At 51.7% G+C, this 26,688-nt stretch overlaps 1 protein-coding gene across 2 annotated transcripts; it reads left to right on the forward strand.

Moving 5' to 3' along the window:
• Positions 1-72: 72 nt before the first annotated feature.
• Positions 73-22,432, forward strand: SNAI1 (snail family transcriptional repressor 1). Of its 2 annotated transcripts, none has more exons than XM_047744827.1 (4): positions 73-200; positions 16,409-16,566; positions 17,175-17,702; positions 21,432-22,432. In XM_047744827.1, exons 1-4 carry the CDS (start codon positions 196-198, stop codon positions 21,614-21,616), a joined length of 876 nt encoding a protein of 291 aa, XP_047600783.1. In that variant the 5' UTR covers positions 73-195; the 3' UTR covers positions 21,617-22,432. The 2 variants fall into 2 exon arrangements, with proteins under 2 accessions (XP_047600783.1, XP_047600784.1); XM_047744828.1 differs by having other exon boundaries at positions 17,445-17,702.
• Positions 22,433-26,688: the final 4,256 nt, after the last annotated feature.

Genomic DNA, 26,688 nt, shown 5'->3' on the forward strand with positions numbered 1-26,688 from the left:
TTCATTAACCACCTTTTGCTGAAGTCTGGGCCTGCGGAGGCTCCAGAAGATTGTTGCTCTGAGGGGAGGTGCTTATCCGTCACAAGTCCCATCTGGCTCCGATTTTAGCTCCAACACTTCACCGGCTGGGCCTCACCAAGCTTGTCCTCTCTGGAAAATGAACACAACCCTCCCTTCTCATGGCTGGGAGCGCCGATGAGGTGAGAAATGACCGTGCTCCTTGAAGCAAGGCTTGATTGAGACATGTGGCTTCGGCTCCATTCTGATGACTTGGCGGCAGCCCCGACGTGTCGTAGTAAAGGGTCTCCTGCATTCATATCTGAGGTCATGGCATGCTCAAGTTCTCCATTCTGCCTCTGGCTGTGGGACTTCGGGCACATACTTTCCCTTTCTGAACCTGTTTCCCTACCATGAAATGGGAATAATTTTCTGGCTTCTAGTGTTTTTATAAAGGAGGAGATATTTACTATTTATTAAATTGCTACCATTTCTTGGGCGCCTGGGTGGCTCAGTGCGTTAAAGCCTCTGCCTTCGGCTCAGGTCATGATCCCAGGGTCCTGGGATCGAGCCCTGCATCGGGCTCTCTGCTCAACTGGGAGTCTGCTTCCTCCTCTCTCTGACTGCCTCTCTGCCTGCTTGTAATCTCTGTCTGTCAAATAAAATAAATAAAATCTTTTTTAAAAAATTGCTACCATTTCTTAATCCTTACAGTTTATAATTACACAATTGATGAATGTGTACCCAGCACTGTGCTGGCACATAAAGGTGCTTAGTAGCTTATATGCCTGAATATAGAAAGTCAATCATTTTTGTCAGGAAGGAAATTATAAAAGTGTTTTGGCCAAATTGGACGTAAGAACTTTTATTGTTGCAAATGAACTACTCAGGTGTCTACTTACTTTTCATTACGTGTATTTAAAACGGACGTAGAAGTATTGCTTTTATCTAGTTGTGCATTTCCAGGAATAGCTGCCTCTTGAGGATACAGGGATTCAAGAAGCAGCACAAGCCCAGCGCGGCGCCTGCGGCCTGGCGTGTACTCCTTGTGGCCCTCGGCTACCAGAACTGCCTCCTGGGCGTAGCCCTTCAATCCCAGTCCCGTAGGAATCTTAGATTTACCGTGGCCCAAACTGAGCTCAGCATCTCCAGTTTCCTCCCTCCATGCCTCTCCCTCTTCTGCGTCATTCCCTCTCGCTGCAGAGGGTACCAGTAAGTACTCAAGCCAGTGATATGCGTCCTCTTACCCCCACCTTCATACCTCCACCACCTTTGGCTAAGTTCCAGTATAGTCGTGCGCTCTGGTTGCACATCAGGAAGTCACCATTTGTGCCTGCCTTTCCTCCAGGTTGACATTACACACGGTGGCTGTCCTTTGAAATCCCTTGTCATCCAAGACAGGTCAGGAAAGTGACGTTTGAACTGAGACCTGAATGAGATAAGGGACAAGCCTGTTGACCAGGTGGGGGAAGAGCATACCTGGAGGGAGTCAGTTCAGAGGCTCTAAGGTGGGAGCTGGTCGGTGTGTGACACATTGGCCACTGCAGCAAGGGGGCCGTTGTGAGGCAGCGCGTCAGCAAGGGGCTGTGGAGGGCAGATCTGGGGCTTCTCTGTAGCTGAGATGGGAGCGTTGGAGGTAATGAGTGACAAGACCCAGCCTGGGTTTAAAGAGGAATCTTCTGGCTGCATGTGGAGAAGAGACCATAGCAGGGAATGCAGAAGCAGAGACTGGGGAGGCGGTGGCCACAGGAGTACAGGGAGATGAGGAAGGTGGCTGACAAAGCAGCGGTGAGGTTGTCTGAAGGTGTTTGTAGAAGGGAGGTGTGAAAGCAAGTGAGGGGTCAAGAACAACACCACGGTTTGGGGCCTAGACGATTTGGTGGGCAGAGGTATCTTTATGAATTGGAGGGAAAACTCCCCCAGTGGCAGTTGTGGGGGAATCAGGGATATTTGGGGTGTGGGTGCTTTGGCCTGGGGCTAAGACTTCCAGGTTCTCTCGTTGCACACTGAGAACGTGCCAGCTGTCAAGCAATGCCAGGATGTGCCCAGCGTGTCGTTGAATAAAATATTAGTCTGAGGACATTCCCTGTTTCGGTGCCGAAATGGGTGTGGATCAGCAGAGTTCTTAAAATGTATGACTAGACAAACTGTCTCTACATGTGGTGTAGATAAGTAAGGAAGAATCAGGCATTTGAGTGTTTCATTTGCAGTGGTGAAAGCTCTCATGTTCAATTTGGCCAAAAAAATTTTTCTTCAATTTCCTGTTGGAGGATGAGGATTTCCTCATACTCAGACATATGTGGTATGTGCATCTAGCACTGCTAGGCACTGGGGGGGATTCACGCATTAATCCAATGTAGAATTATAAATGGATTAAGTGTTCGTGGTAAGGGATTAATAGATGGTAGCGATTTAGTAAATAGTAAATATTCTTACTTTATAAAGGAACTAGAAGGCAGAAATGCATGGGCTTACAGCATCATCTAGACCTTTCTCCTTTCTCCACCTGGGCCTTCTTCACTATTCTGTGACTTGAGTATCTCCTACTATCGGTTTTTCTCCCAAACAGCATTTAAACATGACTGGGTTTCCTCCACCATCTAACTACGGGCCCATATCTCTCCTCCTTCATACCCAGACATTGTGAACTGGTTGTCCTTACCCACTGCTTCAGTTTCTCTTCCCAATTTTATCCCGAACTGCTCCCACGTATGCTTCGTACCCTGCCCCTCACCAAAGACAGGGCCTGTCACTAACTCCAGCAGACACGTTAGTCTTCGGTTAACATCTTCAATCTGTTTAGTGCTCTTGACCCCTCCCTCCTTTTAGAAGCATTTGCTTCTGCTGGCTTTTCTGTTGGGACACCATCCGGTTTCTCTTCCTGTTTCTTTGCTGTGTTCCTTTTCTTTGGCAGTTGCCACCTCTTGGTTCCCACCTCTTAGCTATTGGAATTTTTCAGACTCTGCCCCAGACTCCATCTCACCTCACACCCTGTCCCCGGGCAAACTCCCTCCCCCATTCACCACTCTTCCCTTGGCTTTCCTTGCTGTCTGCGTGCTGATGGACGCAGACCCATAGCTCTAGGGCAGGCAGCTCTCTGGAGCTCCAGGCCCACAGAGCCAGCTTCCTCGTGGAGCTGTCCACCGCGTGACTGAAGGGCATCTTCATTTCTGCATGGCCCAGACTGACTGCTCATCTGCCCTCTTACTGTCACACCCTGCTCTAGGTCCTCCTCCTCCCACCACCTTACAGGAGGTGAGGACACCATCCCTCCAGTGGCTCTAGAGTTAGCCTGAGTATCATCTTTAACTCCTTAGTACCCCCACAAAATTGTGCTGAGTTTACTCCCATACAACGAATGCACTTATGTTTTCTCCTGAGCCCACTGCCACTAGCATCTCAACACCCACCATGGTCTCACCTGAATTATTGCCACAGCTTTCCTTCTGGCCTCTCCAGTGTTCTCTAGCCAACATTCAGTGCATCTTGCCTCAAATGGCCAGAAGGATCATAGCTTTAAAACCCTTCAAAGGCTTCAGATACCCTCAGATACAGTCCCAACACCTGGACATGGCCTTCCAGGGCCCCCTATGCTCTGCGCCCCCGTCTGCCTCTCCAGCTTCAGCTCCCAACACGCTCGCTCACTGTGCTCTGATCATATATGAGCCTTTCTGCACCTCAGGTGTGTCTGTCGTGTCTCCCACCATCCCTCTGGAATATTCAGTGCTGCTGCACCCTCTCCCCCAATCACTTCCCCTACTGCCTTTGCTCCCAATTACAGTTTGGATGTGTCGATCAGAATTTCATGTCTAATGTTCCTACAGAAACTTCTGGTGCTAATGAGGATATGTATTAAGCTCTTGTATAAATACCCCTACTATGCCATAAGTTCCAGAGGTTAAGATTCTTGTCTTATTTACCTCTGTGACCCTATTGCTCAATATGTGGGTAAAATACAGGACTCCCAGGTACATGTTAATTTCAAGGGAACAACAAATAACTTTTTAGTATATGTATTGCATATTCACGTAGTACAATCTGATCAAGTCAGGAGATGAAAGCCAGGAATATTCATGCTGGGAAGTTATTTGTTTGTTTGGAATTCACATTTAACTGGGTGTTGTGTATTCAATTTTTAAGATCTTATTTATTTATTTGAGAGAGGGAGGGAGGGCACCGAGGGAGAGTGAGAAGCAGACTTCCTGCTGAGCAAAGAGCTAGACGTGGGGCTCCATCCCAGGACCCTGAGATCATGACCTTAGCCAAGAGCAGACGTTTAACTGACGGGAACCTGGGTGGTGTGTATTTTTATTGGTTAAGTCTGTAAAACCTATTCAATGTATATTAGCACAGTAAATGTTCTGAACATCTACTGTGTGCTAGGCAACACATACCTTCTCATTAAATTATTATTTGAGCAGTTATTTGCGCTCTCATATTAAGAATTTAAGCTCTTGAGGGCAAGGACTGTGCCCATTTTTGTGTGCTTCTGTCCTCCATACTTGGCCCCAAGTACCTTCAATAAATATTCCTAGCATTGAAATGGAGCTAAAAGGGAGCTCTTTTACAGTGGTACTTCCTTTCTGTCGCCCAGAAGTAGGGCCCTATGCGGTGGTAGGGGAGAGCCTGAAGGGGGTCCTGTCTCCTAGTGCCAGGGACTGGGTCCGTGGTCTGCAAGGAGGCTGGCCCTCCAACTGGAAGCGCAGGAGCAGAGCTGGGCAGAGGCGGCGAGACTCAGGCAGGCTGGCGAGATATGATGGCTGCTGCCTGTTGGAAACCTGATCTGCCCAGGCCCTCTGGTCCCTGGATGCTTTCTTGCCTGTATTAATCTCCATATCACCTGACCTTCCTTAGTGTCTGCGGACGTCCCATCCGGGCGGGGCTCACTGAGGCGCTGTGAATACAGGAATAACGATGGTGGTAATCCTTCTCATCCCTGGTTTCTGACACAGTACTTACCCTCAAATAATTTTGATTTAATCCTCAAATACCTGAAAGGTTTGAATCAAAGCCAGGCACTCAGGTTACTCTGGAAAAGTCCATCTCATTGAATCCGCCTAACCAGCTCTTCAGGAGAGACACTGATAGCATTCTCATTACCCACATGAGGGAGTGGAGGCTCCAGAGGATGAGTAATTTGCTCAAGCAGGATCCAGCGATGCAGTGTTGCAGCACGGAGGTGCGATCAGATGCGTGGTCTCGGGCACAATGCACAGCACCCGTGCTGCTAGCTCTGTGACCTTGGACGGATTATTCTAACCTTTGGTTTCCTTATCATCAGTAAAATGGGGTTATGTCTTCCTCATAGAGTTATGGGAACCTAGTTTAATCACGTAAAGCTACAGTACAGGCCCAGAACAAAGTAAGTGCTTAATGCCTAATAAATGAGCTAGCCCTGTCGCTGCGGTTTTTAATCCATTCCTGAGACCACCCAGTGCCTGGTGCTTCCTGAGCAGCAGCTGCAAATGTTTGATGACCAAATGCTCTTATGAAGTGGGGTGTTTCCCAAACTTGGCCTGAAGACATGAATTACCTGGGAGTCACTTGGTATAAAATAGATTCTCAGGCCCTTCCCTTGGAGATTCTGATTGGTAGACATGGGTGGGGCCTGGGAGTCTGTATCTTTTAGAAAGAACCTCAGGTAAAACGCATCCTTAGGCTAATTTAGGAAATCCCTACGTAATGTAAGGCGGGCTTGTGTTACCACAAACTTCTTGCAGCTTAGGTGGGGCAGTGACTCAGGTGATGTTTAGAATCAGGTGGACAAGCTTAGTCCCTAGAGGTCATAAGACTTTAGTGATACCTATACCTACTTCAGTGATATCTAAAAATCATCTAGGGGGCGCCTGGGTGGCTCAGTGGATTAAGCCGCTGCCTTCGGCTCGGGTCATGATCTCAGGGTCCTGGGATCGAGCCCCACATCGGGCTCTCTGCTCAGCAGGGAGTCTGCTTCCTCCTCTCTCTCTGCCTGCCTCTCTGCCTACTTGTGATCTCTCTGTCATAAATAAATAAAAATCTTAAAAAAAAAAAAATCATCTAGGGGCAACTGGGTCGCTCACTTGTTAACCATCTGCCTTCGGCTCAGGTCATGATCCCGGGGTCCTCAGATCGAGCCCCCCATCGGGTTTCCTGCTCAGCGGGAAGCCTGCTTCTCCCTCTCCCACTCCCCCTGCTTGTGTTCCCTCTCTTGCCGTCTCTGTCAAATAAATAAAATCTTTAGGAAAAAAAGTAAAATCATCTAAACTACTTGGTCTCAAACGATCTTACCACAAATTATCTACAAAGGAGAAGTTAGTGACTTTGTAGTGGAGAAACCTAGCAGACACCTTGACTGAGTGATTAAAGGTAGTCTCATTGGTAATGGGACAAACCATGGGTATTTTGTTGGAAGGCACTGAGGACACAGAACCACTTGAGGTTCCCTGCAGAAAAACTTTTAACCTGAGTCTAACCGTAAGAAATCATCAGGCATCTCATCCAAATTGAGGGACCTTCTACAAAACAGCCAGGACTTCTCCTGTCAAGGTCAGATTCAAGGAGCCTACAGAGGTCTGACAGCTAGTTGCCATGCTGCGTGATTTTGATTGGAGCCTTGATAGGTGGGGGTTACTGTAAAGGACATTATTGGGCCAACTGCTGACATTGGAATATGGACTGTGGAATAAGGAATGGTATTTTATCGATGTTAGATTTCCCAATTTTGATAATTAAGTAGTTACATAAGGGGGATATCCTTGTTCTTAAAAGGTATGCATAGAGGAATTTACAAGTAAAGGACATGACGTCTCTATTCTTAAATGGTTCCAAAAAAAGTGATGCCTGTGTAAATATGTAGATAGGACAGGAAATAGGCACTGTGTTGAAAATCGTAAAGCAGATATGCAGTATTAAAAATCAATGCTTACTGTTAAAATAACAGAAGACACGTAGGGCAGAAAAATATAAAGAAGACAAAACCATTCACCCCGCCCCACAGACAGCCAGACAACCCATCCTGTCAGTAGTGGAATACTTACATGTCTTTGAGTCATCGTGTTTCTGTTTGAAACTTAAAATGGGCGAATGTTCTACTTGCTGTCTGTAACGTGTTTTCACTCCAAGGTGTATGCACCCACATCTTCCCATGTCAGTGTCGTGTTACTTTAGCAGCTGCAAGGTGCTCCTGGTAACGGTGGGCCATGCTTTCTTTATTCTTGTCCATTTAGGTGGTTTTCACCTTGCCTTTTCTAGACTGTGCCAGAGTGAGCATCCTTGCAAATACATTTTTGCCTCCTTCTCTGAGTGTTTTTTTTTTTTTTTGAGATTATTTATTTAAATGACAGAGATCATAAGTAGGCAGAGAGAGAGGAAGAAGCAGGCTCCCTGCCGAGCAGAGAGCCCAATGTGGGGCTCGATTCCAGGACCCCGGGATCATGACGGGGCAGAGTCTTTAACCCACTGAGCCACCCAGATGCCCCAACCTTCTCTGAGTGTTTTATAATGCAGAACTGCTGGGTGAGATAGAGCGAGGTTGAGATAAACATAAAATAGGGAGACAGAAGCAGGCAGAGTCTAGGGGAAAAGAAGCATTCCTGAGGAGACAGAGGGAGCCTGTGTGAGTCGTAGAGGCCCCAGTGGTCTGGCCACAGGAATCCAGCCAGAGAAGTGACTGAGTCACTTTTCCGAACACACCCTACAGATATAGCTGTAGGTAAGGTCAGAGTCCTCGATGCAGGGATTTTTGTGGGTCCATTGTTCCTGAGAAGCAGTCTAATTGCACATGACGGGGCTGGTTCAAGATTGTGCCGTGTTCCTCAAAGCTGGTCTCCAAGTAGGGCTGCCAGATTTAGCAAATGAAAATACAGGAAGCCCAGTTAATTCTGAATTTCAGATAAAGAATTCTGTTGGTGCATAAACAATGAATTTTGGAACACTGAAAAAATAAAATTAAAACAAACCAAAAAAAGAATAAGTCTGTCCCATTCAGTCTTATACTAAAAGTGTATTTGTTGTTTATCTGAAATGCTAATTGAATTGGGCATCTGTATTTTATCTGGAGACCCTGTCTCCAAGATCAGTGAGAGCAGCAAGGTGAAGTCAGGATAGATCTTGTGTGTGTATGTGTGTGTATACACGTGTGCATGGAGGGCTTCTGAGGCGGGATTGGAGGTTTAGCTCCTGACTGGGTGGCTGTTGTGGTTGAGGGGAAGGGACTTGTCTAGGGTCTCACAACCCTGGGTGGTAGAGCTAGGCAGGCCCCCCAGTTTTGTGCCCTGCAGTGATTTGTGTCTATGTCTTAAAAAGTATTCATATAATAAACACAAATATTTTTAAAAATCACAATATCCTAATGAGGGAGAGGAGATGCAACATGGGGGGTTAAGGGGGTAGGAGAAGAATAAATGTAACAAGATGGGATTGGGAGGGAGACAAACCATAAGTGACTCTTAATCTCACAAAACAAACTGAGGGTTGATGGGGGGAGGGGGGTTGGGAGAGGGGGGCTGGGGTTATGGATATTGGGGAGGGTATGTGCTATGGTGAGTGCTGTGAAGTGTGTAAACCTGGCGATTCGCAGACCTGTACCCCTGGGGATAAAAATATATGTTTATAAAAAATAAAATTAAAGTGAATGTCAAACACTTTCAAAAAAAAAAAAAATCACAATATCCTAAACTCCACTTAAGTATTTTTGGTTTTAAAAAGTACTGGCAGGGTCCTGGGGCTCTGCTTTCCTGAACTGTTCTCATATCCTGGAACATTCATCTGCCCCTGGGCTGCTTAATCAGGGTGGCCCCTGGTCACTGCTGCTTGAATGTCCCTCTCACTTCCCTTCCCCTCTCACCTGCCCATCCTTGTGACCTCAGCCTGGAGTCGGTTTGGATCTCACTCCTCTGACTCACCCTGCGTCCCTTGGGGCTGGTGAGTTGCCTCTTCCTGTCTTCCTCCCTCACCTGTGAGCTCCACAGGCACAGAGACCTTGTTTGTGTCCAGCTGGGTTATCACAATAGCCTCGCCTCCTAGGCCAGGTACCTTCTGCGGCTCACTCGCTGTGACTTGGGGGTATCTCACCTCCGGGCCTCAGTTTCCTTATCTATAAAATGGGGCTAAAGATCTTGCCTACCGCTCAGGGCTTGCTGTGGGAACCAGATGGGCCCCATGTGACAGAGGAGGGAGAGTGAGATGACATTAGCGTCTCTGAGGTGATGCTTGAACTGAGGCCAGCTCTGGGAAGAGCTGGGGAAGGCGTTTGGGGTGGATGAGCAGTAAGAGCGAAGGTCCTGCTCTGGGAAAGAACCTGTGTGAAGAGGAGAGAGGAGCGGAAAGACAACCAGCAGGGCTGGGTGAGCAAGGGGGAGAGTGGAGGTGGGGGGCCATGAGCAGGGTTTGGGTTTTGAGTCTGTGAACCTAAGAGTGGACTCTGACCTGAGGAAATCTTTTGCACTCACTTTCCCCTGCTTGGCAGTATCTCCCGCCCGAGAGGTTCATAGAGGCCCAGGGGTCTACAGGGGTGAAAGGTGGGGCAGAGCGGAGGCTCCCGGGGCTTTTCCTGGAGACAGGTTCAGCCTTCTGCCAGGAAGGTGGAGATAAGAGGGTGATAGCAGTGCAGTCCGAGGGGCGAGGCTGCCAAGGCCAAATTAGTTTGCGAGATAGTTGGAGAGATAGTAGTTTGAAAGATTGCCTGTGTGCGCAGTGTGTGCTCGCGTGCGCGTGCCCCTGCTGGTGAAACTGCGGGGAGATGAGTGGGGAAGGGTGCACTGTCCCCCTAGGACAGATGCCAGCAGCCGGTGTGGAGAGGCTTGGCTCCAGAGTGTCTCCCTCAGCCCACACTCAGACACCTGCCACCCTCAGGGCCTCAGACAACTGTCTTTTCACCAGGGTGCTCACCTCTTCCTGGTTACCCAGGACTGTTCCAGAATTTCCCCTTCTTATTACCCCTGCTGGACGGATGAAACCCTGTCTCAGGCAGTCTGGTGGTTGGGCTTTTTTTAATCCCCACGAAAAAGTAGTGTATTTGAAATTGTGACTCGTGTATCTGAAATAAAACATTCATACCCTTCAGAAAAGGCTAGGAGGCAAAGCAGCCCACCCACCCCTGTCCATGTCCCCCCTCAGACATGACCAGATTTGGGGTCAACTTTCACAGATGGTCAGGGCCTACCTGGTGGGTATTATCTTATTTACTGCTGCGCAAAAGACACTGTTCCCCTGAATTCTTTTCACTTAAGGTCTTGGGGTTCATTCATCCATTCAGCGAATATTTATTAGGCACCTACTGTAAAGCAGGTGCGGGTTGGAGGTCACGATAGTGAGTGACCCCTTCCTGCCCATGGGGGCCTCAATAGTGAGGACATTCTCTCTGTAACAACAGAAAACACATTTCTACACATTTTTTTTATTGACAAAATGTAATATTTAGGGGCATCTGGCCACTCAGTAGTGCATGCAACTTTTGATCTCTCAGGGTCGTGAGATCGAGCCCCATGTTGGGGGTAGAGATTACATAAATAAAGTTTTTTAAAAAACGTAATATTTAGGGGAACCTGGGTGCCTCAGTGGGTTAAGCATCTGCCTTTGGCTCAGGTCATGGTCTTAGGGTCCTGGGATCAAGACCTGGGTTGGGCTCCCTGCTCAGCGGGGAGTCTCCTCCCTCTCTGCCTACCCCCCCTCGCCCCGCCCAGTGTTTGTGTGCCTTCCTCTCACCATACCAAGACAAGCCTCAGTCCGGATTTGGCCCACGGGCTGTATTTGCCAACCTTTGGTCTAAAGGGCAATCAGCAGAAAAAGTCAAACATACACTCTGTCCGGTAGTGGTGAGTGCAAGGCAGGAAAGTCAAACCAGGAGGGGGGATGAGGAGTCTGAGACTGGAGGGAAGAGCTGTGGGGGGTGACATGGTGCCAGAGAAGGCTTCCCTGAGGAGATGTGGGGGTGAACCTGGAGGCCATCTTGGGAGGAGAACATTCCAGGGAAAAGGGAGCATCACATACAAAGTCGCTGAATCGGGAGCAAACCTGGTGTATTGTGGCTGGTGCCTCATTGGCTCTGAGGGGCCACAAAGGCCAGACCCTGTGAGCCTCCTGGTGTAGTGAAAATTGTGGCTTTCTCAATTAGAGAGATGGCAGCCGTGGAGGGTTTAGGTACACAGATAGGCTTTGACATTTTAACAGCTATAAAATATTTTATTGATTGGACTGTTAGGTACTTAACAAGCCTTCTATGATGGGTAACTTCCGCTGACCCTTAAAATTAATGAAGCCAATATTTGAACATGATAAAAAAAATTCAGACACAGGATGGGGCACGTTGTAAAGCTTCTCCCTCCCACCCCTGCCTGGCAGCCACCCAGATCCCCTCCTCAGAGACAACCGTTATCACCAGTTTCTAGTGTCTCCCTCCAGAGATGGTTTCTGTGTCTCTAAGAAATACCTATGTATTTCTCCCTCTTTATATGCAAATTGTCCATGTGTTCTATACCTGTACCTTGAATCCATTACATGTAGAGCTTTCTCCTTTCTGACAGGTGTGTCATATGACTGCACTGTAATGTACTAACTGGTCTCTAGGTGGGCCTTGGCCTGAGTATGGGAGCATCGAATACCACCTTGGGATGCTAGAGAGGTGCCCATGTGAGTGAGTCTCCTGCACAGACCGAGCACACAGCAAGTGCTCAGCAGATTGGAATGAAAAGGGTTTGCACATCTTTTCTTGGGAGTCCCCAACTCTGGGCCACACACGATAGACTTGGACCCCAAAACTCCCTTGAAAGCCATTTATATCTGGGGATGGTGATTTTGACTCCTTCGAAGGGCCTATGGGGTCAGGCCCAAGGCTGAATCATTGCTTTCAGGCAAGTGCGAGACACTCAAGAGGTTTTGTTTTTTAAATCAAAGAAGGATAAGGGTGGAGGTTGAGCCTTGACTCATTCATTCCTTGAACTTTCTGTAGACAATGTCTTCTTCCTGGTTGAGATTAACTCTTTGATTGATTTGCTCACTGATTAATGATCTAATCAACAGAGGCCCGTTGGCCTAATATACAAAGAGCTCTCAGCAACTAAGAAATTCATCAGCTCTGTGACCAAAGGACGTGAAGGGAAAGTTCAGAACATGAAGAAACAGAAATGGCTTTGGAGGATGAAAAAAACCCTCCACCCCATCCATGTGAAATGCACGTTGTGACTAGGAGGTCTCACGTGCCCTTATCAGATGGGCAAAGATAGAAAAGTCAGACAATACCCTCCCTGAGCCAGGTTTTAAGAAGGGATCCTCACCACCCTGCTGGTGGAAGTATAATTTATTTTAACCTTTTGGACATTTGGACATCGGACAAATGTATCAACATTTTATATAACATAACTTTGACCCAGAGTGCAAAGATGTCTGTACAAGATATTCATTGAAATTGCCACTTTGTTTATAATAGCAAAAAACTGTAATCTAACCGAAAGGCTTAGCAGGAGTCCTCCTGTTAGATAAATAGTGTCGTTGTGGTATAATTCATACAGTGGAAGAGTATATAGTCCTGCAAAAGATTAAGGAAGCTGTGTGTAATGATACAGAATAATCTTCAAGACACTGAATATTGTTACTTGGGAGGAAAAAGCAAAGTGTAGGCTAGCATGTGGGTTCCCATTGGTGGTACATAAAGAAGACATGTACATATATATATATATATATATATATATATATATAACATATATATAAATTATTAATATGTACATACCTTGTTTCTATAGAGACCATCTCTGGAAGGTCCTAAAAGACTGGTAAAAAATAGTTGCCTTTGGGGAGGATATCTGGGATGAAGAGAGATTTTCTGCTTTGGATGGTCCTCAGTCACATTTTTAGTTATTGTTTTTATTTTTTAACTTTTCTTGAGGTTTTATTTATTTGAGAGCGTGCAAGAGAGAGCAAGCATGAATGGGGCGGCGATGGGGGAGGTGGAGGGCAGAGGCAGAGGGAGAAGCCGGCTCCCTGCTGAGCCTGGAGCCCCTCATCATCATCGTGGGGCTCCGTCCTAGGACCCCCCGGGATCATGGCCTGAGCCAAAGGCAGACACTTAACCCACTGACCCACCAAGGCGGGTTTTTACTTTTTTTACTTTTAAAGATTTTATTTGACAGAGATCACAAGTAGAGAGGCAGGCAGAGAGAGAGAGAGAGAGAGAGAATGAGGAGAAAGCAGGCTGCCAGCAAAGCAGAGAGCCCAATGTGGGGCTCTTGATCCTAGGACCCTGGGATCATGACCGGAGCCGAAGGCAGAGGCTTTAACCCACTGAGCCCACCCAGGTACCCCTATTGTTTTTACTTTTAGTGGGGGATGGACACTTGTGGAAAATGCAGGCTTCTGTTCACCTTTATCTTCCTCTCAGAGGCCATTCCTGGTCACATGAGATAGTCCCAAACTGTTCTCCCGGGCAGGTGTCCCAGTTTTCACTCCCTTAGGGGCGTGCGTGCCAGCCCCGCGCCAGGGGGCCCAGGAGCGGGCTCAGGGAGAGCCTCCGCCAGCAGAGGGCGCGGGAGGACCGCGCCCCGGGGCGTGGGGCGGAGAGCGGGGAGCAGTCGCCCGGCGCGGCGGGGTCCGCGGTGGCTCCGCCGCAGAGGCCACTTCCGGGAGGACCTGACAGCACTGCATCTAAAGTGTCACCTTTCTCCTCGCCGCTTACGTAGCCTGGTCGGAGAACGGGTCTGTCCGCCCGGGGGCCTCATCTGAAGCCCCCACCCCGCCCACCTCCCGGTCTGCGCCGCTTCCAGGAGGGAGGAGAACGAGGGCGGGGGCAATTCGGTCAGAAAGGAGGGGACGGCGCAGGGTCCTCCCCCAGCTTTGTACTCCCTCCCAGGCGCAGGTGCCTGACCAACCGAAGCCGAGGAAAATGGAAAGCCGGAGGCCCAGGCCCTGGTGTCTGAGAGCTAGGGGCCCCTGGACGCTGCCTCTCGGCATGTCCAGGAGATAGGATTTACTCCGACCTTATGGGATTGTACCATGCATTGTTAATCCATGATACTGTTGATAAACATTTGGGTCGTTTCTAGATTTTCGCTATTAGGAACAAGGGTTTGGTGAATATTCTCTTGTTTCTTCCGAGTTTAGGGCTGGGCAGCACTTCTCAGCTTTGGTGGCTCACTAGAATCACCTGGAGAGTTTTTAAAAAATGCTAATACCGGAGGCCGCCCCCACCCCTACCCAGACTAATTAAATCAGGATGTCTGTGGAGGTGGGGCCCGGGTTTGGGTGTTCCCTAGGAGAATCTAATCTGCGGCGGGGTCTGAGAACCCCTGTGACTCAATTGGTCTAGGACTAGAATGCTGGGAGGAGGAGAGTCACCTGTTACTAGCGGATGCCAAACCTTTTCAAAGTGGTTGTGCCCATTGACACTCTCCTCAGGATGGGACAAAAGTCCTGCTGCCCTCACACCCTCATCAACACTTGACTTTGACCAAATTTTAACTTTTTTTTTCTTTTGATGGGTGTGAAATGGTATCTCGCTGTGGTTTAATTTGCATTTCTCTCATTACTAATGAGGCATTTGGTGAAAATGATGAAACACTGAAAAGAAGCCAGCCAGGTGAAGATCTGGGGGAGAAAGGGGGGGGCGGTGGTGGCCAGCAGGTGCCAAGGGCCTGTGATAGGAAAGGGCTGGGATGTGAAGGAACACAAAGAAGTGTGGAGGGAGATCATTGTGCCTGGGGAGTGGGGAGAGTGGCTCAAGACAAGGTCAGCATAGGTCAGATCGGCTGGGCGGAGGGCTGTGGTGAGGACTTTGGCTTTTACTCTGGGTGAGACAAGAACATGGGAGGGTTTGAGCAGAGAGACGTGGCCTTACTCCTCCCTCTGGCTCCGTGTGGAGAATCAGGACATTTTCAAACGAAATAGACACAGGAGGGAGGTGTGTTCTTCCTAGTGACTGCATATGGCCCGCCTCCCCCACCTTACCTTCGACTCACCAATTAGAACACAAGTTAGTGGACCAAACAGACAGTTGTCCCTTCCCTCATTCTACGTGGTGAATAGGGGGACTTACGGGTTTTCATAGTTCTTGCTTCAAGATGGACTCAAGCTGGGGTGGAGGTGGGGGGTGGGGGCCTGTGGATTTATTTCCGCGCCCTGACTCTTACCCGAGGCCTGGCATGGCCCTGTCTGGAGTGAGTGGGTGGGCTCGCAGCAGAGCTGAGAGTGAGGCTCCAGCTGTTCCTCCCTGGGTCCACCCCACATTTGATCAGTCCGTCCCCCTCCCCCCACCCCACCCCCGATCCGGGCATTAGGTACCTTAGACACAGGATTTCTGACCCCCGGACAGGTGAGAAGACCCACCTTGGCCCCTCCCTTCCCGCTTCTTTCTCCCACCTGCCCTGAGTGATCTTTCTCAACCAAACTCTAACAGGTCCCTCCTCAGCTGAAAATCCTGTCTTGGCTCCCACTGTCCTTGGGGCAAAGTTCAAACTCTAGGCCCTGGAGGCCCAGCAGACCTGACCTCTCCAGCCTGCCCACCCCACCCCCATCCCTGGGAGCTGCTCTCAGTGACTCTGAAGTAGTTACTGATTCTAACCTCGGGCCTTTCCCCTCGGTGTTTCTTCACTTCCTCTGGGAAGTTGCCCCGGACCCCCTGTCAGGTGATCTGCTTCTTGACTGTCACAGCGCCCTGTGGCCTCCCCCCCCCCCCCGCATCGAAGCACACTTCCCTTTGCTTAATTATCCCCTGTTTACTTCGTCTCTCTCCCCCACCAAACGGCGAGCTGCCCTTCCGTAGAGACCCCGAGTGTTTTGTTCAGGGCTGTGTCCCCAGCTCCGGGAATAGTGACTGGCACGTAGCGGGTGCCCGGTAAACATTGGCTAAGTGAAGGAATGGATGCCTTTTGCTAGATGATGCCAGATTGCTTTGCAAAAAGGCTGTGGCATTTCACACTGCCAGCAGCCACGTGAAGGTGTTCATTTCCTCGCATCCTCCCCCGAAATGTGTATCGTCCCTTGTCAATCCCACGCTCTTTGTGAGGCGCCAGCCTGACCGAGGAAATTTCCGCCCCCCTCCCCAGCCCGAGGCGGAGGCGGTTTCGGAACGTCAGGTGCCCAGACCCGCAGTGCGCGGCGCCAGGGGGCGCCAGAGGCGGACGACCGTGCCGCGCGGAGCTGGCGGGGGCGCGGGGTCCCGAAGGGGGCCCCGCCTAGCCTGGAGCTCCCGGCGCCCGCCCGCACTCCGCTGCGGGGCGATCCGCGCAGCGCCCGCAGCCGGGCCTCCTTAGCGGCCCCCGCTCGGCCCACAGCGCCACGCGGCGCTAGCCCCGCCAGCCCCCGGCGCACCTGCTCGGGGCGTGGCCTCTGGCGAAGGCGCGCCTCGATTGGCGCGGAGGTGACAAAGGGGCGTGGTCTCGTCATGCCACGCCCCATCCCGAGGCTGGCGTACTTAAAGGAGTTGGCGGCGCGTCTCCACTCACAGCGCAGCGGCACGGCCTCGCGGGTGGAGTGCTTCGCGACCCCTGCGCGACCCGGCAACCCCGGCTGCTTCGGCCACCATGCCGCGCTCTTTTCTCGTCAGGAAGTCCGCCTGCTCCCGCCGGAGGCCCAACTACAGCGAGCTGCACGACTCTTCTCCAGGTGAGTGGACGAGGTGAGGGACTCCGGGGGCTTCGGGGAGACCCGCAAAGGTCGCGTGGGGGGCACCTTGGGGGAGGGGGCCTCGGGGGCCAAGTCCAGGGCCCGGAACGGAGCCCAAGGGCCTGGCGTGGGGCAGTGGGCGCAGGGGCGTGAGGAGCCCGGGGCAGGTGGATGCGGGCGGTTGGGGGAGGGCTTTCCGAGGGCGGGGGTCTGGGGTGAGGAGCCTGCGCGGCGGCCGGGCCCCGACGGCGGGGAAGCGAGGGGGAGCGCGGCCGGAGGTGGGGCGGGGGGCACGCGCCTGGGGAGGGGAGGCGCCGGCACTGGCCCGCGGGCCGGGAGATGGGGGGGCACAGGGGGAGCGCCCCCGAGTCGGGGTGAACGGCGGCGCCCTTCGTGTAAGATTTGGAGGCCGAGGCGGGCGAGCCGGGCGGCCCCGGGTGAGGAGGGGCTCCGGGCGGGGCAGGACGGGCCGCCCTGGCCGAGATCCCTTCGTCCCTCCAGTAAGTACTGAGTGCCGCCCCTCGGCCCCCGCGCGCAGCAGCCCTCTGTTTGTTGACTGACTGCGCGACCGAATGCCTGACCCTGCCCTTTTCTCCGTCTCCCTTCAGAGTTTACCTTCCAGCAGCCCTACGACCAGGCCCACCTGCTGGCGGCCATCCCACCTCCCGAGGTCCTCAACCCCACGGCCTCTCTGCCCACGCTCATCTGGGACTCTCTCCTGGCACCCCAAGCCCAGCCCATCGGCTGGGCCTCCCTTCTGCCCCAGGAGGTCCCCAGGGCCGTGGAGCTGACCTCCCTGTCGGACGAGGACAGTGGGAAAGGCTCCCAGCCCCCCAGCCCCCCCTCACCGGCTCCTTCGTCCTTCTCTTCCACCTCAGCCTCTTCCTTGGAGGCCGAGGGCTATGTTGCCTTCCCAGGCTTGGGCCAGTTGCCCACGCAGCTGGCCGGGCTCTCCGTGGCCAAGGACTCCCAGACTCGCAAGGCCTTCAACTGCAAGTACTGCAACAAGGAATACCTCAGCCTGGGTGCCCTCAAGATGCACATCCGCAGCCACACGCTGCCCTGCGTGTGTGGCACCTGCGGGAAGGCCTTCTCCAGGCCCTGGCTGCTGCAGGGTCACGTCCGGACCCACACCGGTGAGTGGCCGCGTGGCCGCCGCCTTTCTCCTCACAGTCCCCACTGCCTTCTCCGCCAGCGCTGGGGGTGGGGTGAGGGGACTCCTGGGCTTTCTGTGATTTTGCCGAGTGGAAACTGCGGCTCCAGCCTCCTGACTTCTGGCTCGTTCGTTCGGGGGCTTGGCTCCCTGACATGTTGGGCAGGAACATTCATTCGTCCCTCAGCTAAGCAGATGGGAGGAGTAGATAACTTTGTCTCTGCCGTTGCCGTTTCTCCACCAAATGGGTTGGAGTTGGATATGGGAGAGGTGCGGCCAACACCTTGCTGCCAGGCCCGGTGTGAAGGGGCCCACCGCACTCCGCCCTCCCCCGGCCCAGTCAGGCAGGATGTTGTGAGACCCCCCACCTGCCTCTGAGTCCTGCTTCCAGAACTTCAAACCTTGAGTCAATGTTTCACCTCTCTGAGCCTCACTTTACACATTTGTAAAATGAGCGTAAGAACATCTTGTGGGGGGTCTGCGCCAGTTAGATGAAAGAAAGCACCTGGGCCACCACTTGATACATGATAAGTGCACAGAAGTGGTTTTGATATTTGCTCTGCTTCCATGCTGTGTGACCTTGGACAAGCGATGTAATGTCTGAGCCTCAGGATTATGATAGCATAATCCTATACGGTGGATTCTGGCAGCATTTTGTAGGTTTGGCCATCAAGATTCAGTGGCTCCTCAGTCACTTCATAATTTGTTACCATAGTTCTCAGATCCGCTCTCCCTACCCCCACCACGGAGTAGATAAACTCAGTCCTGTTACCCAGACCTGGGAATACCTTTGGCAGCAGAAAACCATTAGGTTGTAATGTTTCAAAACCATAATAAGTGGGAGATGGTGTCTCTTCTGTCCTCTAATTTTCTGGAAATGTGGAAGAGGTAGCCACTGTGTCTTTTCAGAACTTGAAAGGTGGAGGCCACCATATTTGGGGCTGCTCTTTGGGGAGTGACTTTGGTAGAAGGTTCAAGGGTCATAGCTGTCTGCTTTGGGGTCAAGCCGACTGGGTTGGAGACCTCAGTTCTGGCATTTCCTGGCCCAATGGCTGACCTCTGATCTGTGAGGGTCAGTGGGGCAGTTTGTTAGGCCTGGCGTTTTGCAGGCGTTATTGGTATCATTATTACTCCTACAGAGTGTCCCTGGCATCCTCCCCAGCTGGCAGACCATGGCTCCCCATTTCTCTTTGTGCACACATAGCCCTGATTTTAAAGGGACCTGATAGAAGGGTCCAACTGCCTGGCTTCTGTCTTGGGCGATTGCCCAGCTGAAGAGGGCTCTATTTGGAGGAGTCAGAACCCTTGGGGTACTCCCCTGAGCCCCCCAGCCTCTCTCCCCACCCATCAGTACATTTTCATGTAAAGGCACGGCTGGGACACAAAAAGCCTGTTGAAATGCACCATCACCATCCTCATTGACTCCCATTGTGTGCCTTAATGGTGGGCCCAGTGGGTGGGGGCTGGGGGGGTGGAGCAGGTGCATGGGCCAGTGGTGCCCAGCACCTGTTCCGGCTGCAGCTGCTGGCCCACAGCGTGTCAGGCCCCTTTAATCCGGGGAGTATCACATGTACAGTGCCCCCCTCAGCGGCCTTTGTCCCCGCCGGCCTGGTGCCGATTTCACACTCGCCAGGATTGCCATAAAGACGTCTGCGGGGGTGGGGTATCTGCAAGGGGTGCAGGTCTGTGCCTGCTGCTTGCACACACAGACCTCCACCCCATCATATCCTATAAGGCCTCCTTCCTCCTTTGTTCACGTTCGTGTCTAATCATACATGACGTAAAGGTAACTTCACTGAGCACTTGCTCTATGGGGGGGGGGGGCATTGCCCATGGCTTCCTTCACCTGGGTTAATGCGGTAAATCAACAGCCTTAGGAGGGAGGTGATGTCCTAACGCTCACCTTACAGATCAGGAAACTGAGGCAAAGAAGGAAATCAAACTTTTCCCAAGTCACAGCTCATAAGACTGAGCCAGGGCTCCTTCATCTCTACCAAGGAGGTGAGAGGGAAGTGGCTTTCTGTGCCCTGGGGTTGCCCTTAACCATATCTGCGTACAGTAAGCCCTTAGTTCACAAGGGAGCATGTGAAGGAGGAAAAACTTCACTTGGACCTTATGGTGCAGCCCTCAGACCCTTCAGGCCTAGTATGCAGAGGGTGCTCAATAATGACAAGTCCATTAACTCAGACATCCCTTCCCTAGTCTCCGGCTCAATTCCCCCCTTCTGTGGTGTGGCCTGTTCCGTTGTATTTCTGCCTCAGGAGACCGACCCCTTGAATGGATGGCTCCATAGTGAGCCTCAGACCTCTGACTTCTGGACCCCCCCCAGTGCCCAGCACAGTGCCCTGGGCAGCCAGCCAGCAGGTTGATGGGATTCATTCATTCCCTGCTCTTGAATTCCGACCCTGGGCCATGTCCTAGGGGCATATAATGCTGGGAGTGGGAGGGTAGAATGCTATGTTTTGGTAAAGAATGCTCAGCATTATTGCCTGGCACAGAATGGAAGCTCGATAAGTACTTGTTTAATGAGTTATTATTCAGGTTTTTTATTTAGGAAATGGCACCCCCAAAGAAGAAAAAACGAAATACAGCACTGTCTGTGTTTTTGTACTGTGAACTCTTATCCTCTTAGTTGGGGCAGGAATTAGGAAAAGTTGGTGAACAGCATTATCTGGTGGTGATTGAAGGGTCAGGCTCTTCCAAGCTTTTAAAAAAAGACTTAGCTATTGTATAAGCACTTACTGAGCACTTACTGTGTACCTAGCTCTGCGTGCATAACTCTCTTTTTCAGCATAACCTTGGCCAGGCAGGTGGTGTAAGGGCCACAGGTGGGAAGGAGTTTTAAACAAAGTAGAAGGCAAAAGGTTTCTGTAGCCTCTTGGGGGTCCCAGGCCCCAAGCCCTTGGAATGAATTCAGGGGAGGCCCCTGCTCTCGTGGGACTCTGACTGATTGCGGGACAGACAAGACTTGACAATACCAAACGTGGTCAGCGTTGTGATGGGGAAGCAGCTCAGAGAAGGAGCTGAACTGGTTGGGGGGAGGGGGTGTGCCAGGGAGCCTTTAAGGCTGACCCCAGCTTTGTCCCCAGATGAAGTAAATCCAGTAGTGATCATGAGGAATACCCACTATAGCCCCCTTAACTGAGAGGCCATCTATATAGTGGTTAAAATCGGAGGCTCTGGAGTCAGGCTGCTTGGTTCTTGCTGGGTGGCCCTCCATATGCTACTTGGTTCCTCTGTGCCTAGGTTTCACGGACTCTAAACTGAGGACAAGGGTGGGATTAAGGGAGATGAGCATACGATGCTCCTCGCTGTCTCTGGCACAAAGTAAGTGTTCAGTAAATGCAGTTGCCATCATTGTCTCAGCTGGCTTGCCTGGGTAAGTGCTTTATTTACCACCTCCGGATTACCAGCCCTTACAGGGGCGGGGATGAACAGCTCCATTTTACAGATGAGCAACTGGAGGCTCAGAGCAGCTGGATGACTTGTTCTAGGTCACATGGTGGGAAGTGGCAGAGCTCCCAATCATATCCAAGCCTTTGGACACTAGATAATGGCCTGGTTTTTCTGGGTCATGGGATTTCCTTCAGGGGTGGGGTGATCTGGGCTCTAAAGGCCCAGGTGGGTGGTGAGCAGGCAGGGATTTCAATAAATAAATGTCAGCTGTTACCCCAAGTGGTTTTTAGCACTCAACTCCTGTTTCTGTCCCCAGGCGAGAAGCCCTTTTCCTGCTCCCACTGCAGCCGTGCCTTTGCCGACCGCTCCAACCTTCGGGCCCACCTGCAGACCCACTCAGATGTCAAGAAGTATCAGTGCAAGACATGCTCCCGAACCTTCTCCCGCATGTCCCTGCTGCACAAGCACCAGGAGTCAGGCTGCTCAGGGGCCCCCCGCTGACCCTCAGGGCTCCTCCTGCCTCTCTAGACAACCCCCTGCATCGCAGCCTTCTCAACTCCAGAAAGAAGGTGCCCCCATACTTGTCACTGCCACGGAATTCCCTTCTGAGCTCCTCTGTTTGGCTCTGTTGGCCCTGAAGGGCTCTGAGGACCATGTTCCAGTTCTCTCTGCCCCAGGTGCCTCAGTGGGCTCTGAGGGAGGCCTTGCCGTGGACATGTCTGTGGACGGCTGATAGGGAGGGTGGTTTAGTTCTGGAGTCGGCCTCTCTGTGTGGGTTTGTGTGTCCAAAGGTGTTTGGATACAGCTGCTTTGAGCTCCAGGACAAAAAGGAAGACTGATAGGAAACTACCCCCCACTCAGGGGAACCCATTCCTCCCAGACCTAGAACCCTCAGGCCACCCCTCCAGGAGGTGTGACGACTAACTGTGCAGTAATCCACCCCCAGGTTCAGCCTGGGGGCCTGTGGGCAGTCACTGACACACACGGACGTGTCTAGACCCCCAGGTTGCCCCGGGCCCGGGCACCTATCTCAGTCTCCTGTTTGTCACCGTGGCACCTGTCTCATGGGCAATTTAACAACAGTCCCAAAAGGGACTGTGAGTAATTGCTGTCACCCCTGAGTGGGGTGCTTCAGCCCGACCGATGTGTCTCCCAGAACTATTTTTGGGGTCTGACAGGTGGCCCCGGGAGGAAGATGTTTACATTTTTAAAGGTACACTGGTATTTATATTGCAAGCAACATTTTGTACTAAGGATACATTTTGTATAGTTATATGTACAGTTTATTGATATTCAATAAAGTGGTTAATTTATGTATTAAAGTCTACTTTGTTTTATAGAAGGGTGAGTGTTTTACAGGCCTTCAGGAAGGGAGGAGGGGGCAGGGATTCATGGAGCTCAGATAATTCCTGATGGGCTTAAATCCTGTCCCCTTAAAGATGACATGGCTTTGGACCACTGACTTCAACTGTCAGGGACCTTATTTGTACAAATGGGTTTCCTCTGAGCCTGGGTGTCCTGTCTGATGCGGAGGGTGGGAAACACCTGCAGGCCAGTGAGCAGCGGGGGCTGTGTATAGGTTCCTTGTACTTCTTACATCGTGACCTGGATTTATTCTCTCATGCTTCCATTTTGAGGCTGACCAGGCCCACAGGGTGAGAAGCCAGCTCCCTGGGTCTTGTCAACTGGACAGGCTGCTGGGCTTTGCCCCAGCACTGCAGGTCGTTCGGGGATGGATTGACCGCTTCTCCAAGATGCGGGAGTGGATTACAGTGAGCAAGAAGGGGACAGAGGATGTCCTTCCTGTTTCCAAGGGCTCTGGGCCCCACTCTGGCCTCCCTGTCGGACCCACACCTCTGTCTGGCCGCTGGGTACCAAATGGCCTTTGATGCAAGGAAATTGGCTGGCTGGAGCCGAGAGGGTGAGAAGCCAGGCCAAAGGGTAGGGGTCATTCAGCTTCCTGCTCGAGGATGGGACGGGAAGACGGTCGGCTTGTGTCCTGGGCTGGGATAATTCACTCCTGGCTGGCTGTCACGGTGACCTCACCTCTGGGGCCCTCCTGGGGCCAGGAGAAAATGAGTGTCCTTTTTGAGCACAAAAGGTGCTGAAGGTGCCAGTTTCCTGCGGGGAGCTGAGCAGGCGTTGCAGGCGTCCCAGAGCTCCCGAGCCCCACAGTCAAGCCGGGGGTGGGGGGAGCTTCATGTTCCAAAGGAGAGATGATTCTTTCTTCTAAACAGGAAATGGTGACCCGCAGGCCGGGAGCAGCCCTTAATGACTTGCAGCTTTCCTCCCAAAAGAAAAAAAAAGTTCTCTAACAATCGCCAAATTGTAGCTGGCCTCCCTGAAGGGAAGTTAGGGAGTTGCGGTTGGGGGGTGGGGGGACGCTGGGGGTTGGGCACCAATTTGCTGAAGGCCTACTGTGTCCGCCATCCGTGGGCTGTCATATACAGGCACCCACAGTAGGTGCTGACAGCAACTGGTGAGGGGATAAATGACTTCACACACCCCTGGGGCGTGGGGAGGGGGCAGGCCTTGTGGAGACCCCTCCCCAGCATCTAAAATGGGGTGTACCAGGCTCTGATCCTCCTGGGAGTTAGGGATGCCTGGGTTGTGCCCCTGACAGGGCCTAGAACAAGTCTCTTCCTCCTGGGACCTCCGGTTTCTGCCTCTACAAAATGGGGGCCATGAGGGCCCTGCCTTCCTCCCCAGAGCCTGGAAAGGGGCCTTCAGTCAGTCGTGATGAGCATCGTGTGTGCCAGGCCCTGTTCTAGGCCCCCGGGCGCAGCCGTGAGCAGACAGTCCTCTGTGCACTCATGGAGCTTAGGTTCTAGCGAGGGAGATAGCAAACAAGTGACTAACTAAACGAGTCTAGACGCTCAGATAGAATTAGAGGGATCCACGGGGCAGGCTCTCTGGATAAGCCAGAACCTGTGCTGCGCTGACTTTCCAGTGGAAACCCGAAGGAGGAGGAGGTTCAGGCGTCGAGGGAGCATGGATGAAAAGGCTTGGAGGCTGGAACGAGCTTGCTCTCTGCAGAGAAAGACCAGGGTGGGTGGAGCTAGGGGGACAGCGTGGGACCAGTGAGCCTCCCACATCCTGCAGAGTGAGTGTGCGGCGTGAGGATTTTAGTCCAGCCTCTGGCAGCCAGGGGCACCAAAGCAGGGGAATGATGAAGCCCCCTCGACTGGTATGCGGGCTCCCCTGGCTCCTGGAGGAGAGCGCACTTAGTGGAGTTAGGGGAGGCAAGAAACACTGGGAGCCCTGAGGCTCCGGCAGAAAAGATGCTGGCCTGATTCAGGGTGATGGAGGCTATGGGGCCAAAGGCTCATTCAAGAGGCACGGTGCCCGGGGTGCACACCTGAGCGCTTATGGGCGAGGGTTATTTGGGGCTATTAAGAAGGGATGTTGGGGGGGCGCCTGGGTGGCTCAGTGGGTTAAGCCGCTGCCTTCGGCTCAGGTCATGATCCCAGGTCCTGGGTTCGAGCCCCACATCGGGCTTTCTGCTCAGCAGGGAGCCTGCTTCCTCCTCTCTCTCTCTGCCTGCCTCTCTGCCTACTTGTGATCTCTGTCAAATAAATAAATAAAATCTTTAAAAAAAAAAAAAGGGATGTTGGCTCCAAGGGGCTGAGGTAGGGATAGGGATCAAAGGAATGAGGAGGGTCCCTATGTCCTGATATGGAACAGACCCCACTTAGCCACATTGCTAAGCGAAAAAAATCACCTGCAGTACATGCTCCTTTCTGTGGGAAGAAGACGGGGTGGAAATAAACATGTTCTTCATTCCTGTTTGTATTTACATATGGAAGCCCTGGAAGGATTTACAATAAAATATTAAAGCATTTCTCTAGGGAGTCACAGGAGGAGGAATGGGGCTGTCGAGACAAAGGAGAAGAAGCAGGGAGATGGTTTTTTAGATTTTTTTAAATTATTATTTTAACGACTTCTTTTTTCAAAAAAGAAATCTCTACACCCAGTGTGGTGCTCGAACTCACATCCCGGAGATCAAGCATCGTGTGCTCTACGGCGAGGCCCAGTTTTTTAGATTGTTAAAACATGTTTACTTCGAAATAATTTAACCTGACAGAAAAGCTGGAAGAAAAGCACAACAAAGGGGGATCTTTCATATGGATTCTGGAAAATATCGAACATTTCTCCTCTCTCTGTGCACGGTTACACGTCCTGACACACTAGTTACTTCGGAGTCATTTGAGAGTAAGTTGCAGACATGACGTCCCCTGAACTGTTACACATTTAAGCATGGATTTTTAAGGACAAGAACATTCTCTCCTACAAGCATAGTCCAATGGCGGAAATCAGGAAATCGAGCCTTGGTGCTACACTATTGTCTAAGGCACAGACATCATCAAGTTTCTGCCACCGTCCCAGGGACGTCCCCCTACAGCCCGTTGCGGGTGGAGTGAGATCCAGGGTCACACACTTGTCCTGTCTCCTTATTCTCCTTTATTCTGGGATAAATGGTCTTTTCTTGATCTTGGTCTTCCATGATTTCGAAGCTCCTGAAGTGTTCAGGCCAGGTGTTCTGTAAAATGTCCCCCAATTTATGGGCCCAGCACGCTTCTGCTGTGCAACTCTGCTAGAATGTCCCCCAACTTAAGACTTTCCTGACGCTTCCTAGCGGTTTCACTTGGGCAGTGTGCTCTCGGCAGAACCACAGACCTGGCGTTGTGTCTTTCTCAGTGCAAGGTATCCCGAGGCCCGTGAGGTCCGCCTGCCCCGTTAATGGTGACATCAGCTTGGGCCACTTGGTTAAGGAGCTGTCTGCAGGGATCAAGTTCCTCTTTTTCCCCTTTTGTACTTAATCTGTATCTTGTGGGGAGACATTCCGAGACCATGTGAATATCCTGTTACTCCTCAAACTTCCACCCACGGCTCTTAGCCCTCACTGGCGATTTTCACCTAAATCAATTACTACTGTGGTGCCTGCCGAGTGGTGATTTTCTAGCTCTTCTGTTTTTACCGGTTGGCTTTCTCCTGTAGGGCAGAGCTTGCCCCCTCTGTCTGGGCCACAGCTCTGAGCTGCAGGGTTGCCAGAGATCGGGTGGGAACCAGCAGGGGCTGGTGGGGCCATTTGATCCTCCCCTGGGCTCTTCTTTATAAAATAAGTCCAGGAAATAAACCGATGGCCACGCAGTGTCCAGGCAGGCAGGGCTGGGCCCGGGCCACCTCGGGCACATCTGGACCCCATTAGGGACCCAGCAGTTACTTATGGGCGTCCCTTGAGCTGGGATGGGGGTACTCTGGCAGGCGGGAAGCCGGGTCCTTCCTGCTCCTCTTTGCTTTTCCGATTGTTAATGTCACATGTTATAGGAGTTTATTCTTTAATTTAAAAGAAAAAGGAAAGATTAGATCTGAAGCTCATTTGACATGTGATTAGCACACCTTTTCCCAGGGCCTTTACTGTGCAAAGAGCTCAGTTTGTATCTGCCTAAATTTAAAAATACACATATTTACATGTGCACATGCTCCAATCTCAGCGACCGGAAAAGCCAGAGTCTTCCCCATGGCCCACAGGTGCTAACTCCGTCTGGCCGTGGCACGTCTGCCTCAGCCCC

This window comes from Lutra lutra, chromosome 9 (genome assembly GCF_902655055.1).
Source record: "Lutra lutra chromosome 9, mLutLut1.2, whole genome shotgun sequence".
NCBI classification, from domain to species: Eukaryota; Metazoa; Chordata; class Mammalia; order Carnivora; family Mustelidae; genus Lutra; species Lutra lutra.

Bases quoted from the DNA above. Each gene is read 5' to 3' on its own strand.
- SNAI1 (XM_047744827.1), top strand. The intron at 16,567-17,174 runs GTGAGTGGACGA...GTCTCCCTTCAG, and splicing joins GCTGCACGACTCTTCTCCAG to AGTTTACCTTCCAGCAGCCC. The intron at 17,703-21,431 runs GTGAGTGGCCGC...TTCTGTCCCCAG, and splicing joins TCACGTCCGGACCCACACCG to GCGAGAAGCCCTTTTCCTGC.